The sequence below is a fragment of the Rhipicephalus microplus genome, chromosome 3, assembly GCF_043290135.1.
Source record: "Rhipicephalus microplus isolate Deutch F79 chromosome 3, USDA_Rmic, whole genome shotgun sequence".
Taxonomy (NCBI): domain Eukaryota; kingdom Metazoa; phylum Arthropoda; class Arachnida; order Ixodida; family Ixodidae; genus Rhipicephalus; species Rhipicephalus microplus.
The window spans coordinates 2,586,819-2,605,103 of NC_134702.1; the positions used below are offsets into that span (position 1 = coordinate 2,586,819).

The following is an 18,285-nucleotide window of genomic DNA, read 5'->3' on the forward strand; positions in this document are numbered from 1 at the left end:
GCATTGAAATTTAAACTCATGTCAGTCATGGGATGGCACAGTCTTGATAGGGCATTCTTGAGGGCAGTGAACCCTAGTGCTGGTTTAGAGTGGGCAAAACTAAAAGGAAGGAGGTCTTTTAGGGGCAAAGCTCCTTATAGCGGCACCTGTTCGTCCCTCGTAGTCGTACTAGTAGTGTGTAACCAGTCTTACATTTTGACCTCCAAGGTGGTGCTGGTGAGAGATTTCTCTGTGCGTTGTTGAACAATAAAAAATTTGCAGCGTGCGAGTTACCTAAAAGCCGAATTCTCCTGTCTCTCATTCCCCCTTAGCAGCCATTGGCATGTACATTGAGCACTGTCTGACAAGAAAGGGTTGCTACGTTATACTCGCTGGGCGTAACCCCTTTGGTTTTAGAAAGATTTAGCGACCGTTGGGCCACAGTGCCATGAATACAGTAAACTAGTATTTACCATGAACTCGAGGTGGTTAAAGGTGGGAAGTAGACACGAAGCGTAAGCCGTAAGAAAGTGTGCGTGTGCCACCTCTCGTTTAGTCCTTAGAATGTCCGCTGGATGGCGGTGCATATGCGGAATATATGATGAAAAGATGCGAGATGGCGGTACTTGGAGTGTTGAATAGATGGACGAACGGACACACAGGCAGATGCATGGACGGACGCACGGATGGCTGCACGGACGCATGGACGGACGCAGGGGCGGATGCATGGGCGAACGCAGGGAAGGGCGCACAGATGGACGTGTGGACGCACGAACAGATGCACGCACGGGCGGGCGAATGGACGCACGGACAGTCACACAGGCGGACGCATGGACGGACGGAAGCAATAACGAATGGACGGACAGATGCTTTGCCCCACACCCCATCATTCACTCCGTGGATATGCTGCCATTTTTTTCTGAGCGTGGAGCATACTGCCAACATACATGGCCATTTAGAAAGGTTAGGCTGGTGTCAACGAACCTCAGCCCACCATTTTTCGGAATTTCAGTTGTGTGAAGTCATTCAACACCCGGCTGAATACACCAACAATAGCCATTACTTGGAAGGTAGTGAATAAAACTAAAAAGCTATTGTCGTACTGAAACACTTGACAGTCGTTAGAACTATGATTTTTTTGTTTTTCTTCATATATCTTTATTTTCTTTCTCTTTCTGTTTATTTTTCTTTCAATTTACTCCTTTTTATTTTCTATCTTCTCCTCTCTTGTTTGTTTGTCACCTCCACTTCTCTATATTTTTTGCTCTTTATCCCTTTTCTTTCTTTAATTTCCTTGCTGTGCTTCTCTCTTTTACCTTCTCCCAGCCCCTTTCCATTCCAGTGAATAGCCGAGTGATTGCAGTGCTCGCCTTCGAATGAATCTCTCTTCCTTTCTCTCTGTAGCCTGTCCCTCTCAGCAATTGGGTACGCTGCGCAGGACAGAGCAAACCAGGTGCATAGTGGTGATGTTTCCAACAGACAAGTCGAGCCGAGCCTAAATAACTCTAGGGTACTATGAAGAGAGAAATGTGCACACGGGTGTTTGTAATTAAGGTATTCTCCCGCTTCTTGTCTCTTAGTGGTTTGGCTGTGCTTGTCAGTGATGCTGAAAAGAAAAAGACTCGAGAGTGTGTTCATTCGACAGGGGAAATTTGACTTGCCATGCTTTAGAGAATAAAAGAATAGGTAGTGTTCAACAATTGGCCCCTTTGTGCCATCATAAGCAATAATATTTTTTGCTTTTCTGTCTAGAGATTCAGGTCACACATGTATTTCTATTGAAATTATTTGCAGTTCTGTAAAAGTTTGTTTTGCCTATGCTTGTGGTGTCTAATGTGTCCTGTTTAAAAATCCTGCCTCTACTGATGACAGCTATGACAACGACAGCTGTACTGTGAGCTTCCATCTTTTAGTTACTGAGTGTCTGCCAAGCTTCATGCTCTACTATTCAATAAAGGGTTCAGGCTGTTGACACGCTTTTCTTTTTTTCTGGCAGGGCTGAGCTGCGAGATTGACATACAGCGGACAATTCAGATGGTGCGCATGCAGAGGTCTGGCATGGTACAGACTGAGGCCCAATACAAGTTTGTTTACTTGGCTGTGGAACACTACATTGAGACATTGCAGCAGCGAATGCAGGCTGAACAGGTACGGGATTCAGCTGTGGACCTTCTCTCCTGGAAAGAGTACCTTTCTTTTGTCATCCAAGTGTTGCATATTCTTGTACAACCTATTCATTTCTGTCATAGACATGCAGGATGTGTTCTTTACTAAATGCCAGCACTGCACCAGGAACAAAGCAATATTATGGCGTTCAACACCATTTAAAAGTGTTATCAATCATTTCTGGGCAATTGCATTAAACCCTTTTTGATGTCGTAAGTAAAAGGGCACGGGCCAAGTGGAGAAATGTGGCGATGGTGCGCTAATGTGCCACATTCACGCGTGGGCAACCCCCATAACTTTTCTTTTGCCAATCTTTTATGGCCGGTTTGCATCTTGGTAATTTCATGAAACCATTTAAAGCGGTGTGACGAAGATTGCACGTGACGAGTGAGTGCGTTTCCAGGCTTCGGCGCCAGGATAACAGCACTCGGATCATAGACATCGTCGTTGCTAGCGCATCGTCACTCAGGATGGTATGTGTGGAATGTATCACACCGAACACATAGCACTAGTATCGATGTTGCAGGGGCACTCCCATTTCTATTAAGCTCTTGTACGCTGTTTGTCGTCGAAATACAATAATTTCCATGCTACGGATGCGATTCAAATTTGGCCAAGAGGACCTACCCACACCGAGCAAGTGAATGAAGGGCACATCTCGAATTTGAAGCTTGATGTCAGTGCTTGTTTGCTCTTATACACTAAACTGCACAAAGGGCATGCATGATCCCAGCTGCCTTTCATTGCAGTGCGTAGGTGTGGCCTGCACGTCTCTGGTTTCAGACATGGCCTATGCTTACATGCTTATTTTTAGAGTGGGGCTTTGTAAAGGTGGCTCAAAGGACTTGTGTTCTCGTCATGAAAGTTCACATTGAAGCCACATGAAGCACAAACGTCACTTCACTCGCTGTAGCGGCTGCTATCTTGAAAGAAGTGAGCTTCTAGCCTTACTACTTATTAGGCCTGACATCATTCACTTGGAATGGCATTTCGCCGCAGAGGGCAATCTCGGGAGTGCCATGTCAACAGCGAGACGCGGCGACCAGTGAAGAAGCCAGCAAGATCAGGCGCAATGGCTCTAAAAGGTACTCGCAGTAGCCACATGATAACTTGCATACAAAAGTGACGAATGACACATCAAGATGCAGAGAGAATATCAAAATAATTCAGGACATCATGACAATGTATGTATGACCGAATGAGGCTGATGATGAGCTGGACTTTGTCAATGAATCAAGTCAGCTTTACCTAGCAAGGTTGGCTCTGCTCAACAGCTGTTACAGAGTTGACAGTCTACAAGCATACCATTTTAGTTATATAGTTTTTACTAGCTTAAGTTTGCGTTTGCAGTGATTGTATTTTTTGTTAACTTGTATAATTTAAAGTTCCATGTGCTGCTTTAATTAATGTGTTGTGTTGCACCACAAGTCTTGACTCATTTTATCATGCAGAACTACTGGAGTCCATCACAATGATGGAAAAAGAATCGCCCTTGAAAGAAGTTCTGCCCGCAAAGACTTTTTGAAACCTCATAATCTCATTCCAAAGCTTGTGATGCAACTATTTCATCATCATCATCATCATCATCATCACCATTGATGGTGTATATGAGTGCTATTCTGTACATACAGTTTGTTAATTGTTGAATGCCTATTGCAGAAGAGCATCATGTTGGGCCGAGAGTACACCAACATCAAGTACTCTGGGGAGCTGCCGGCCACTGCAGTGGAGAGTGCACATGGTCGGGGGGCACCGACGACAGCAGCAGCAGTGCCTGCTCCTCTGGACAGCAGCAGCTGCAAAAAGCCTGCCGTGCTTCCCCGCTCATTTCTCACAGACAGTGTGCCCAAGTGGGTCGCTTTCTTATCCACAATTGGGAACTTTTTCACAGGAGGGCGTCCCTCCTAAAACTGTGTAGGGCAAAGCAAAAAAAACGGGGGGGGGGGGGACTCATTTGGCCATATTGCTCCCCATGGCTGGCTATAACATGAAACTATTTCGTTCTCTCTCTATTCCGCCAATCTTTAATTGTTTGAAAGCTTTTGGGACCATGCCGGCTGCACTTGTTTGCTAGGGTATGTTAAAGATACTAATCTCTTTCATTCAAATCATTACAGTGCCCACGCCTGTGTAATGTTTTCGTGAGCTAGGCTCGTACTGTTCCTTGCGGAACTGGATGGCGCCACAAACAAGAAAAAAAGGCTGGCTCTTCGTGCTCAGCACCATAGACGATACACGTTCAAAGGATGAAGCTCCCTAACTCAATATAGTCAAACCTGTTCATAACGAACTGAATAGTGCTGCGATAAATGGTCATTATATCAGTAGTTCACTGTATATAAAGCTGCTCATAAAAACAGCCACACAGTGGCCAAACTGCTTTTTCTGTGTATTTATCAAAAAGTGCGAACAATCCCTCCGATGACAAGTTAGGCTTTTTCGTGTGTTAAACGACACTCATTCGCAATGAACTCGCGCCGTTTCACTGAATCGCGGTACCACCACGTTAAACCAATCGTCCCTCTCTAATTGCGTGCAGTACGTCACTTACTCTAGCTACTCTCGCCGTCGCATGCCAGTTCGCTTGCAGTCCAATGTACGCGCACATTTGTGCATTTTTCGCGCATGATTCATTTGGGATTGTGCTAGGGTGTGGCAGGTAGCCTGTTCATTTTCGCAAGCAATGCATGCACAAGTGGCTTCGCACGATGCGGCGGTGGCAAACTTGCCAATGGCGCCAAGACACACTTGTACCACCATTACTCTGTTGAGCAGTTATCTGCAGAGGACTGTGATAAGCTCGCCAGCAGTAAGTCAAAATGGCACGTTCATCACCAACGGCCACCTCACTATCGCTCTTTTTTTATGCTTATCGTTAAGCAGGGTGTCTACCAACCTAGAAAACCTGGAAAAATCTGGGAATTCGGACCCTTCTGAAAAAGAAATGGGAATTTCTGAAAAACATGGCCAAGTCATGGGAACTGACAGCAGTTCCGTTTGACCATCACAAAAATAAGCATTACCATTGATCAAAGCTTAAAAAGATTTTCGTCTGCAACTACAATGAGCTGCTAGAAGACGTGTGAAAAAAAAAAAAAAAAACAGGGCATTACTCTTGCTTCTGAGTGCAAACTTGAAAGGATACACCGACCCATAGAACACAAAGTTTACTGACATTTCAGTACCCAATATGGGAGGGAGCCTTGTTCATGATAAAGCCATAAGAAAGGCACAGCGTACTTAAATACGCCTAAATACGTAACGTAAGCAGCGTGAGTACATTGTCAAGTGTCCTATCACTCCTGTTCAGCGTATATACAATCTTCTGTATCTTGATTCCAGGTGCAGACATGATGCAAGTTTTTTTTTTAATGCGGAGCATTTTATAGTCGCACTTACTCGCAAATCCGGCATCGGCATTGGTGTCTACACCTCTTCTGCGCATGCTCCTGTCTCGTGCCAACTGTTGCTCCCCCAACTTTCTCACCTCGCAAGGCCGACACAGGCAGCGTCTACTAGTATAATTCGTCTGCTCGCGCTGCACAACCGTTCACTAACCACCCCGTATATGTAGGCACTCGATCGGGCGTTCGGAATTCAGTCAACCCAGGTGGTCGAAATTTTTGGAGCCCTCCACTACGGCGTCTCTCATAATTATATGGTGGTTTTGGGACGTTAAACCCCACATATCTATCAATCAATTCAGTCAAGGGCGTCTTTGGCTTTCGTTTGACTTGACACTTTGCTTGACTCAAGTAAATGCGATAGAAGCAACAGTACATTCAACCAGTAGTAGGGCACAACTCAACAGTGTCCCACCACTCGTTGAAAGCAATGCTTCTTCTTCATTCAATAAATAGGAATAATAAAGATAAAATAACAATTAAGCAATCCCATTTACACAACGTTCACGCGATATCCTCACCACTCCATGGTGCATTTACTCGAGTCCCCCATCCCCGTGGGAAGATGCAGGTTTTTTCTTTGTCCATAACACATGAGTTTTACAGGTCTGTAGATTCCGTGTGTTCAGCTAGGGCAGTCGAGGCCAGGTGCCATTTTGTGGCGACATATTTGTGTTAACTTTTCTATAAAAATCACCTGGTTCATCAATTTTCTGAAGTATGTAATGTTGTGCCTACAATCGGACGAACACAGGAAGTAAAGAGGCGTAAATGGAAATAGCGCAAACTATCAACTTGTTTTATTCTTTTGGTCGTTGTAAATATATGCACATTTAACACACGTCCCAAAAACCGATTGTGACAACCAACTTACTGTTTGTCACAATTGTGCAGCTTCTGACATAAACAAGGCAAATGAAATTTTTGCTGCGAAATTTGTCCTTCACATTTGCTAAAGCATTCCTTATTTACCATGTTAGTACATCCATTATTTTGATGTCTGTTGCTTCGACATATCACACGGCATATCTGACTTTTGAACCACAACTTTACTCACGTGTGTAAGTTTATGCATGTTTGTCTACGCCACTATTTTGGCTCGGCTTGAAGGCCATCTGGTTTTTCTTGGCTAGAACTGCCATCAGCAGGAGCTTGCCGGGCTACTCATGTTTTTTTTAATGATAATAATAATAGTAGTAGTAATATTATTATTATTAGTAGTAGTAGTAGTGTTAGTATTATGCAATAGCAAACATCCTCTGCTACAAACTTATTACTGGTGGCTCGTGTTACAAGGGTAGCACTTGGGCAACTTCAGCTAAAGTTTTCAGTTTCGTGACATTGTGTAAATAAATCTGCCATTATTTTTCAGCGTGATTTCCACAGAACAGTACCTAAATCAAGGTTACGTGCTGACATTCGTGATTAATCTGTGGAATCAAGGGAGCTGTTGCACCTTGACAGATTCATTCTTGCCACCATGTATTCAAACGTCAGCACTTTAAACGCTGTCCCCAATTTTCGTTATGCTGAAGGTATCAGAGCTCAAAGGTATAAAATAGTACAAACATGCATGGGCTCGTCGAGAAAAGAAAAAAAAAAATCTTGCAGTACGGCTCTGTTCTTGCAACGTTGCCGTTACTCGTTGTCAAGGCGAGGTACACAGAATCATCATCATCACTATCATCATCATCAGCCTAACTGCGTCCGCTGCAGGACGCAGGCCTCTCTCATGTTCCGCCAGTTTACCTGGTCCTGTGCTTACTGCTGCCAATTTATACCCACAAACTTTTTAATCTCATCTGCCCACCTAGCCTTCTGCCTTTCCCTAAGCCGCTTGCCTTCTCTGGGAATCGAGTTAGTTACCCTTAATGACCAGCGGTTATCCTGTCTACGCGCTACATGCCCGGCCCATGTCCATTTCTTCTTCTTGATTTCAACTATGATATCCTTAACCTCCGTGTGTTCCCTAATCCACTCTGCTCTCTTCTTGTCTCTTCAGGTTACACCTACCATTTTTTTTCCCATTGCTCTCTGCGTCGTCCTCAATTTAAGCTGAACCCTCTTTGTAAGTCTTCAGGTTTCTGCTCCGTAGCTAAGTACCGGTAAGATATAGCTGTTATATACCTTCCTCTTGAGGGAGAGTGGCAATCTACTTGTCATAATTTGAGAGTGTTTGCCAAATGTGCTCCACCCCATTCTTATTCCTTTAGTTTCTTTAATCTCGTAGTTCGGCTCCGCTGTTATTACCTGCCCTAAGTAGACAAAGTCTTTTACAACTTGAAGTGCACTATTACCTGTCTCGAAGCGCCGCTTGCTTCCGAGGTTGTTGTACATTACTTTCGTTTTCTGCAGATTAATTTTAAGACCCACCTTTCTGCTCTCCTTGTCTAACTCCGTAATCATGAGTTGGGAATCGTCCCCTGAGTGACTCAGCAATGCAATGTCATCGGCAAAAAGAAGATGACTAAGGTACTCTTCATTAAATCTTATTCCTAACTGTTCCCATTCTAGGCCTCTGAAAACCTCCTGTAAGCACACGGTAAATAGCATTGGGGAGATTGTATCCCCCTGCCTTACACCCTTCTTGATCGGTATTCTGTTGCTTTCTTTATGAAGCACTATGGTAGCAGTTGATCACCTGTAGATTTCTTCCAGGATGCTTATATATGCTTCATCGACGCCCTGATTCCGCAGTGTGTGCATGACTGCTGACATTTCGACTGAATCAAATGCCTTCTCGTAATCAATGAAGGCTATGTGTACTGGTTGGCTGTATTCTGAGCATTTCTCTATTACCTGATTGATAGTATAAATGCGGTCGATTGTTGAGTAGCCTGTTCGAAATCCTGCTTGATCCTTTGGTTGATTGAATTCTAATGTTTTCTCAACTCTGTTAGCAATTACCTTTGTAAATAGCTTGTACACTAAAGAGAGCAAGCTGATCGGCCTGTAATTTTTCAAGTCCTTGTCATCTCCTTTCGTATGTATTAAGATGATGTTGGCATTCTTCCAAGACTGGTACTCTTCCCGTCAGGAGACACCTCGCAAACAGGGTGGCTAGTTTTTCTAACACAACCGGTCTTCCATCTTTCAGCAGATCTGATGTTACCTGATCCTCACCAGCAGCTTTGCCTCTTTGCATGCTCTCCAACGCTTTTCTGACTTCTTCTACAATTACTGGTAGGGTGTCATCTGGGTTACTGCTAGTTCTTGTAGTATTAAGGTCGTGGTTGTCCCGGCTACTCTACAGATCTCTGTAAAACTCCCCTGCTATTTTAGCTATCCTATCCATATCGGTAGTTATTTTACCTTCTTTGTACCTTAGTTCATACACCCGATTTTTGCCTATCCCAAGCTTCCTCTTCACTGCTTTGACGCTTCCTCTGTTTTTCAGAGCGTGTTCAATTCTCTCCATGTTATACTATCTTACATCGGATACCTTACGCTTATTAATCAACTTCGAAAGCTCTACCAGTTCTATTTTGTCTGTTGTACTTGAGACTTTTATGCTTTGACGCTTCTTAATGAGATTCTTCGTTTCCTGGGAAAGCTTGCCAGTGTCCTGTTTAACTACCGTGCCTCTAACTTCCACTGCACACTCCGTAATGATACTCATCAGATTATCATTCATTGTACCTACGCTAAGGTTCGTTTCCTCAATAAGAGCCGATTACCTGTTCTGAAGCGAGACTCTGAATTCTTGTACTTTCCCTCTTAGTGCTAGCTCACTGATTGGCTTCTTGCGTTTCAGTTTCTGTTGTTCCTTCTTCAAATCTAGGCAATTTCGAGACCGTACTATTTTATGGTCACTGCATCGTACCTTACCAACCACTTTCACATCCTGCACGATGCCTGGGTGTGCACTCATTATAAAGTCTATTTCGTTCTTATTTACACCATTCAGGCTTCTCCATGTCCACTTACGGTTTTCTTGTTTTTGGTAGAAGGTATTCAAAGTCCGTAACTTATTGTGTTCTGCGAATTCTATTAGTACCTCTTCTATGGCATTTCTTGTACCGATGCCATAATCTCCTACTGCCTGGTCTCCAGCATGCTTTTTTCCTACCTTTGCATTAAAGTCTCCCATCAGTATAGTATACTGTGTTTTTACCTTACTCATTGCCAATTCCACGTCCTCATAGAAGCTTTCAACTGAAGCGTCATCATGGCTGGATGTAGGCGGGTTAGCCTGTACCACCTTCATCTTGTATCTCTTATTGAGTTTAATTCTGATATCTACCACCCCTTCAATAATGTTATAGTATTCCTGTATGTTACCAGCTATGTTTCTGTGGATTAGGAACCCCACTCCCAGTTCTCTTTTGTCAGCCAAGCCCCGATAGCAAAGGACGTGCCCATTCTGTAGCACCATATAGGCCTCATCTGTCCTCCTAACATCACTGAGCCCTATTATATCCCATTTAACACTCTCTAGCTCCTCGAATAGTACAGCTAGACTTGCCTCACTAGATAAGGTTCTAGTGTTAAACGTTGCCAAGTTCAGGTTGCAATGACAGCCTGTCCGGATCCAGAGATTCTTAGCACTCCCGGCTGCGTTGCAGATCTGACTGCTGCCGTGATCAGTTTCTTTGCAGCTGCTGGGGACTGAGGGTCGTGAGTTAATTGACTTATGCATGTGGGAGGTAGTGGCCATATACTGCACCAGGGTGGCCAATCCTTTTCTGATGAGGGAGTGCGTTACCGGTGGTGGTCACCGGTGAGGCCGTGCCCCAGGCAGTTTCATCACCACCCTGATTTTTTTTTTATCAGGTTGGGAACTGCGCGGCACCAAGATTCGAATCACAGACCTTTTGCGTGTGAGGCGGATGATTGAACCACTATGTCATCGCCGCTTCCTTCTTATCTAGTGAATGTTATTTCACATGAAGAGAAAGCTGCATCGCGTACTTTTGCGTGTTCAAGGCCTGGTACTGCGAGTGTCACACAGGCACACACTCAGCTTCATGTCGACCAGGAAAAGCTTCCATGGACATCAAAATATCCAAATCTCAAAGATTAGTTTTATGGCCAGCTGAAGCTACTCTGGGAGGGTAGAGCTTTTCTACGTAACGACCCTGGATGCGCACGTGACTGAGGTGGATCCAGACGTTATCTGAAAGCCAGGAAAACTGGACTGCAGAAGTGCATAAAGTGCCGGGAGAATTAATTTGCCATCCCAAAAAAGGCATTAATGTCACACTCTCTTTACTTTGCCCATATGTGACCAAGGGAAACGCAAGTTCATATTTTGCACGTGCAAATACTAACTAGGTCAGCATTCGATTCCTGTAAAAAAAATGTGATTTTTTTTTGTCTAGGACAGAAACGAATTGTAGTTGTAAGATGTGGGGTCATCGTAAAATCATGCGGTATGGTTGAGGTTTTAGTACATTATTTGTATGGGGACCTAGTCAGGGTCACCCTGATTCATCACAAAATGCGTGTCCTCACAAAACCAGGGCACGTATTATCGAGGTTGCACTGTATGTTTAAAAAAAGAAACGTTGCATTCAAGGGATACTGCTCTACTAAAGTTCTACTTCCTTACTCTCATTGATGGACTGAAACTTTTAAACAATTTCTGGGGATCTGGGGAGAAGCTGCATGCTTGCATACGCTATTCACACATTACTGGCAATTATAACAATAACCAAAGAAAGTTGTGGCAAACCATACCACTTGAAAATGAAGTGCAACGAGTGTCTTTTCAATGATGACAAAACGTTTTAAAAGGATGCACAATGTCCATATGGTTGGGGGGGGGGGGGGGAAACAAAAATGTAAGCCAGGAAGAGTAAAGGGCCTAGAACACTAACTTAAGGGACTCTGGATGTTACATCAGTGAAGGGAGAAGCACAATTATTATTCACTATAAATATTTGTCGAGATGATAAAAAAATTTCTAATCCACGATTAGCTAGCAGAATCTAGTCCGATAGATTTTAATTTAGAAAAGGACTGACAATTGGCCACCTGGTCAAAAGCTTTGGAAAAATCAAGGGAAATGCTATCAGTTTGTTAATTATTTTTCATGTAAAGTGCAATTTGTTGGTAAACTCGAGCTACTGTGTATCACGTGACTGATGTTTTGAAAACCATGTTGATTATTGAAAAATAAATTATTAGTCTCCAGATGGCTTGTAGATATGCAATGCGATAATGGGCTCCAGCACTTTATAGGAAATGCATGTTAAGGAAAGGGACAGCAGTTGTCTGGCTGTTTTTTGTTTCCAGCTTTGAGTACTGGAATAACTGTAGCAACGCGAAAGGGAAAGAAGACAACCATCTGATCATAGTGCGAAGCCATTAGGAAATCCATACGGATTCCTCAGAAAGAAAACCTCTTAGTTGCCAAAAAATTCGTCCTGGTCCGGGGTTGGAACCCTAGGACCATCGCCTATCCGGGCCGGTCGCTCTGCCAATTGAGCTAATCAGGAAGCTAGCAATTGGAGATGCGAGGGTGAATTCATTGACAACTCAAAGCACATGAATACAACTATTGCAGATGAGCTCTGTGGAGGCCTGCAGTGTGGCGGAGAGGCTCGGGGGGGGGGAAGGAGGGGACAGCCACCCGATTGTGGCGCGAAGCCATAGTGGAGTCCATGCGAGTTCCTCGGAGGGAGGGACTCTTGGTTGCCGAAGGGTTCGTCCTGGTCAGAGGTACGAGCCTGGGACCGGCGCCTGTCCGGGGCGTTCGCTCTGGCAATTGAGAACCGATGACACTGATGCTCAATTGGTAGAGCGACCGCCCTGGATGGGTGTTGGTCCCGGGTTCAAGCCTCTGACTGGGACGAATTGTTCGGCAACTGGGAGGATGTCTTTCAGAGAAATTCGTGTGGATTTTGTTGTGGCTTCGTGCTGCGATCGGGTGGTTGTCTTCTTTCCCTTTCTTGGCCTTTCCGCCACCTTGCAAGTTTCCGCAGAACTCATTTGTAACTGTAGCAACCTTCCATTGTTCAAGTAGTTGGCCAGCCAGCGATGATTGAATAAATATTTTGCACAGTATTGCACAAAAAAGAGGTAAGGTATTTTTCGATATCCCAGCGTTCAAATGATCTATGCCAGCAGATGGAGATAGTCAAAGGTTACTTGAGGGACACTGTGCTCCTTGCGGTGACTGTTAGTGGGGCAATATATAGATAGCCTAAGTCTGGAACATAAGACGCATTTAGGGGATCACTTGCAAATACTGACAAGAGAGTTTTGTGAAAGGTACAGAGAGTATGTGAGTAGTAATTTTTTTTTTTTTTTTTTTTTTGCTGAAAAGTATATTTTAGAGGTGCACAGATTGCGCGACGCAAATCAATAGTCAATACAACAATCCAGGTTGAATCAGATAATCCAATCCACTGCCTAAATAGTCGAGTCAGTAAATAAAGCAGATCAAGTCGATCTAATTCAATCCAATCCACATCCTAAGCAGCGTGTGCTACAGACATTATAGTAAAATAGATTATACTCCAGTGGCAGAACTGGCCAGGCTCCTAAGTCTTCATTTTACACGGATGCCACGAGATGGCACAACTTCTACGTTTCCCAGCAGCTTTGACTGCCTTGTCGGGACTATAGCAGGCTCCTTAAAAATTTCATCGCCAATTACTTTTAATTTTTGTGTTTGTTTTCTGATTCTTCATAACATCAAACAACTAACTTGCTCACTGCCTTGCTCAGTGGTTTTATTTTAACCAGATATACATATTTTTTCACATTTACCACATGCACTCGGAACATTCTGAGTGCGTTTGTTAAATAAGTTGACTTATATGGAGCGCCTGTTTTTTTTTTTTTTTTTCACCACTTGAGGGCTTGTTTACAGTGCACAGAGCTTTCCATGTAGATGTGGTGGTCATGTAATTTGCTTTTAATCATCCTGGAAAACCTGGAGAAGCCAGGGAATCGGTGGACACCCTGTCAAGGCACCGCCACGACTGTGTGGAAGTCATCACTAATCGACCGGTCTTTACCGTTACCGAAAGGTGGAAAACCTTTAGCGGCTCATGGTGGTATCGGAGAGCTGAGTGTCGCATTGAACTTCCACGCGACAAAAGTTATCGCTTCTCGCACCTATGGCTTCTTGCATTCGGAGACATTGTTGGTTTATCGTTGGTCGTCGTAGATGCCGAGAATGGCATCAGTAAAGTTTGACGTGCGGCAGCTGACTGCAATTCTTCATGGTGCCTCCTATTTTTCTCTTTTCGTTTTTTGTTCCCCTTACTTCTGTTCTGCCTGTGAAGGGACGTCTGGAAAGTGAACGCCCCCGCTCGCAACGTCCGAAATCTGTGTGTGGTGCTTGCCGCGTTATGTGATATCTTTCGTTGCAAGAAAATTGCAACGGTACACGCACGAGCATGCCTTTCGCATGCTTCAGAATGCTTCCTTTAACTTTTTTTCGCTTCGTATGCGCTATATCTTTACCGCAACCATGTCGGAAGTGTTCCTTGTGAAAGCATGATGCTTTGAAAAATGTTCGCTGTATGTCAACTCAGTTTTAAAGGGTAGCATTGGGAACTCGTAAGTGCACCGAAACATGGTCGTTATAACCAATAGATCGTTATATTTGAGATCATTATAGGTGGGTTGGACTGTAGTAAATATGTATAATAAGCTCCTTGTAATAATTAGATGCCTCACCATGATCCCATGCTTACTGTGTATATAAATCCCATGCTTGCTTTGCATGGGAGCGGTGTAAAAGCCACAATTTCAAACCTGCAAAGTTTCCTTGGTCACTTAGGAGATTTCTAGACCTTAATAATTTCTTCCGGTTGTATGGGTAACAAGGCAATCTCCCAGAAATTCAGTTGCACTTCGTTTCTATTTGTGTCCAGTGCTTTGTTTGGCCACATAGGCAAAGTTGTGTGGCCGTGTGGTTGAAAAGTCCAGCCGATCCCGGATATATCGAACTCGAAGGAGATCACTAAATCGTTCGATGAATCAATAAAAGATATATAAAGTATGCGTATTTAAGGTTTAAGTTAAAACATTTCATGCCTTGGAAATCATTACAAGTGCTAACGATTCACTCACAGTATAATGAACAAGGTGTGAACTGCAAGCTACCACACTTTTATTTCGAATAAAAATAGTCCGAGGGTGAAGCAGTGCAAGAAATTAGAATGTCACACGAGGGGGGGTGGGGGCATTCGGTGTTTCAGAAAACGAGAGGGGGGGGGGCATAGCGGTGTTTCATGACTTGTTCAACCTCGCTGCAGTACCACCTTCGCCAATTCATCATCGCTGCAGTACCAGTGTGCCATGCAAAAAAGCACGGTAAGCACGGTTCTGAAGAGGCTGTTAGCACTAATTACGGGACACACCACTTTTTCACATTTGGCTCATTTAATCATGCGTGTATACAGCACATAATTATGAGTACTAGTAAGATTGATGACACCTGATAAAGTTGCTTGCAGCCATTTCGAGCAGTGTAGGGCATTTCTGGCATCCTAAAAAAACTGTATGCCAGTGTTTTTTATTTCCATCACTACGAATCTCCTCACTTTGAAGGTCTCCAGCTTGGCAGATCTACATTTGAATTCGCAGATTCAGACGAGGCAAATGCTAATGTGGACATTGTCATTATTTGCTCAGTGATGTGGCTAAAAATACTACCTTTATTGAAATACCAGTGCTCTTACACCGCACGATTTGGGGCATGTTGCATGGTTCGTACGTATATCTTTTTTTCTACATGTAAGACTTCTTTTTCATACTGCTCTAAATTTGGTCTTTTGTGATGAAAATGTTTCGTAACCTGCTGCAAATTTAGATTTTTGTGTGTATCGACTGGCTGCCAGCACGCCTTGATTGTTGTAATTAGTAATTCGATCATGACATGCGAATCATGAATTTCATGCTATCATCTATCATTTACATTTGCCCTGTACATACATCTCGTCATAGCATTTTTGGCATACATTCAATTAAATGGATGGAACGAACCCAAGACCATGTCATATAAATCATGTTCGACATGACATGTGTCACATGATTATTTACATGTTAAGACAAGTGTACATCACCTATGTTCACTCTTGTGAAGCCATACTAATTGTGATAAATATCAAGTTAAGGAAGCTGCCGTAAGAGCACCAACATAGTGGCATAAAATGGTGCGGTTCATGACATGAATGTTACTATTTTCATGTTGCGATCTTCCATTTATGTTTGCCATTCAGTCATGTTATGCCAGGCCCAATATCCGTCTGTCCGAAACGACATTGGATGATTATTGCATCCACATGACTGTCTCACAATACCAAAGAAGTTCGTTGACTTATTTTGGCCTGAGGTCAATAAATATATTAAACCTTTTTTTAAGCAGTATATCAAGCGACAGAAACACCGCGTTTGTTCATGAGCAAGCACGCTGCAACACGCGCCCATACAGCCCGTGCAACTGCAGTGCCGCCACTTATATCCAGGATTCATCTACGCTCCTGGCTTGAAGCAGCGCTTGACGTTTGCCGCTGTCTGAACACACTACAGCCAAACTTTGCTACAACGAAATTCACAGGGACCGAGAAAAATTTCTTTATTGCGGAAAATGCAGTAAATAAAAAAAAAACAGGATATGCGAAACACTATGGGAGCATATTATTTCCAAAATTTGAAAAGGCCCTTATTTTTTATCGTTTGCGCTATCGCACAAACAATGAGAGAATGCGCTGATCACAGTCTGCGAGGAGCTGCATGGCAACATCGTCATGGGTGCCAAGAAAACTGCGTAAAACGTCCAAGGAGTCCATGACGTGTGATAAGGCCACTGACGTCGAAGCCGTTGGAACACCATGCCCGACTAATTCTTTGTCGGATGAATCGTCGGCAACGACGCGAGCACTCTTGAGGATCTCGGCATTACTGAGCTCCTCTTAGACGATCACGTCTGCGTCAGCATTTAAGTAGTTGCTCAATTAACGTTCTCGGGAACAGTGCCGGCTTCCTCGAGAGCTGCCCATGCTGCGACCGTTGTCACGTTTTGCCCCAGTCCAACGTCATCGACAGCTTGTACATCGTCGCTTGAACTGCACATCTCCTTGGGTCGAAACCCCGCATGAACAAAACAATTCTTGACAACTTCACCCTGCGTCGACATCTATGCGGCTGCCAACATTTGTACAGCCATGTACAAGTCCACTTTGGTGTCGCGGCCATGCTCGGTGTTCAGCAGGATTCTCTCCGAGTCTTGACCGGTGTGAGGGTGCTGGCACCCCCTGCAAAATTGTTTGCGCTGTGTGGCACACTTGTCTCGCGCAGAAGCCGTATTTCGGGGTCACAACTATTGAGCGGTAGGTGGCGTTGTGTTCGCGAGCGTTGATCACCACTATCATCATCATGGTTAGATCGGTCGCGTCGGCAGTGACCCCTGGTGGCAAGTCTTGGTGGCGGCATTCCAGTTTAAGCGAGTCCCTCTGGCTGGTGGCGTTCGCCGTGAACGGTTGTCTCTCACCGTGGGACCTCGGTGCACAACACCGCGGTCGTCTGCCGAGGGCCCTCGTGTTGAGTCGGGCATTAGCGACACTGCCTTGTGTTTGTCATGTTCTTGAGTGTTGTGTAATATTGTGTAAGGTTGTTTAGCGTGTTGGTCACAATGCTGGTATAATAATTCGGTTGACAATATTGCCGTTCTAAAAGGAGTTAAATAAAGGTGTGTTGCTTTGGTTCGTTCCAACCGTGTCTGGTGTCTCCATTGACTCCAAGAGCGTGGTGGAGCTCCCCACATTAAGACCCCAGACCAGTATGCATGCTTTATGCTGTTGATCATGCCTTGATCTACAGGCTGGATCAGGGAAGTGCAATTGGGCGGGAAAAACTTCAGCTCTACATTTGTCAGCTTGACGTTGCCATCCAGGCGATGCGCAGAACAATTGTCCAGCAGCAAGCAAACACGGCAGTCTTGCCTTTTCATCTCATTGTCAAAAGAGACAAGCCAGTCAATGAAAATGACCCATGTTATCAACGAATGGCTGTTAGCGATGTATTTTACAGGCAGGTTTTCCGTGCCCTTAAAGCACTGCGGCTTGGCGCTCTTGCCGATGACGAAAAGGGGCCACTTGTCGGACCCGTTCATATATGCACAAAGTAACATGGTGACTCACTTTTGGTTTACTTACCTCTATGGCACTGTTTTCCTTCTAAGTCGAGCGTCCTTGCTGGCAGCATTTCATAAAAAGCCCGGTCTTGTCTGCATTGTATGTGTCTGAGACAGAATATATGTTTCTACGATACTGGCAGCGTTCGTCACGATCCACATGACACACCGTCAAAGTCTGCCGAAGCGGACTCCCTGCATAGCACTTTTCTGACGATTTCGTGGGGCTCTTTGAAGCGGTTCAGCCACCCAGCACTTGCCTTGCAGTTCTCGGTGATGCCTGAAATGCAGGCGTACTTCAGTGCTTTCTGCAAAATCATACTGCCACTAATTGGTACGTTCTTAGCCCTAGTTTCACAAAAACAGGCATACACTGCCTTGTCAAGCTCTTTGTGAGCTGGCTGGGTCGTCTTCTTGCGTTGAGCAGATGTGCCTGACGCTAGCACTTTTGAAATACTCGCTTCGGACTTCAGTATTGTTGACAGCGTGCTTGACGAGGTATCGTACTCTTCTGCGATGAGTCCCTTTTTTTTTTCCGGCTGCTGCTGCGGCGATGATTTCTGCCTTTTGCTCGAGCGAAAGAAACTTTTTTTTTTTTTTGCTCTGTGGCAACATTATAGGCCCTGGCAACCGTAGACGAGA

At 44.3% G+C, this 18,285-nt stretch overlaps 1 protein-coding gene across 3 annotated transcripts in view; it reads left to right on the top strand.

Annotated features, from left to right (window-relative positions):
• LOC119184305 (tyrosine-protein phosphatase non-receptor type 11) overlaps positions 1-18,285 on the top strand; it is a 167,877-nt gene that overhangs the window by 115,632 nt on the left and 33,960 nt on the right. For 2 of the 3 annotated variants that reach the window (XM_075888724.1, XM_075888725.1), the window contains exons 12-13: positions 1,976-2,127; positions 3,805-3,995. The exons of the other annotated variant lie outside the window; for it this stretch is intronic. In XM_075888724.1, coding sequence (XP_075744839.1) covers positions 1,976-2,127; positions 3,805-3,995 — 343 coding nt within the window. The remainder of the gene's footprint in view (positions 1-1,975; positions 2,128-3,804; positions 3,996-18,285) is intronic. 3 annotated transcript variants of the gene reach the window in all.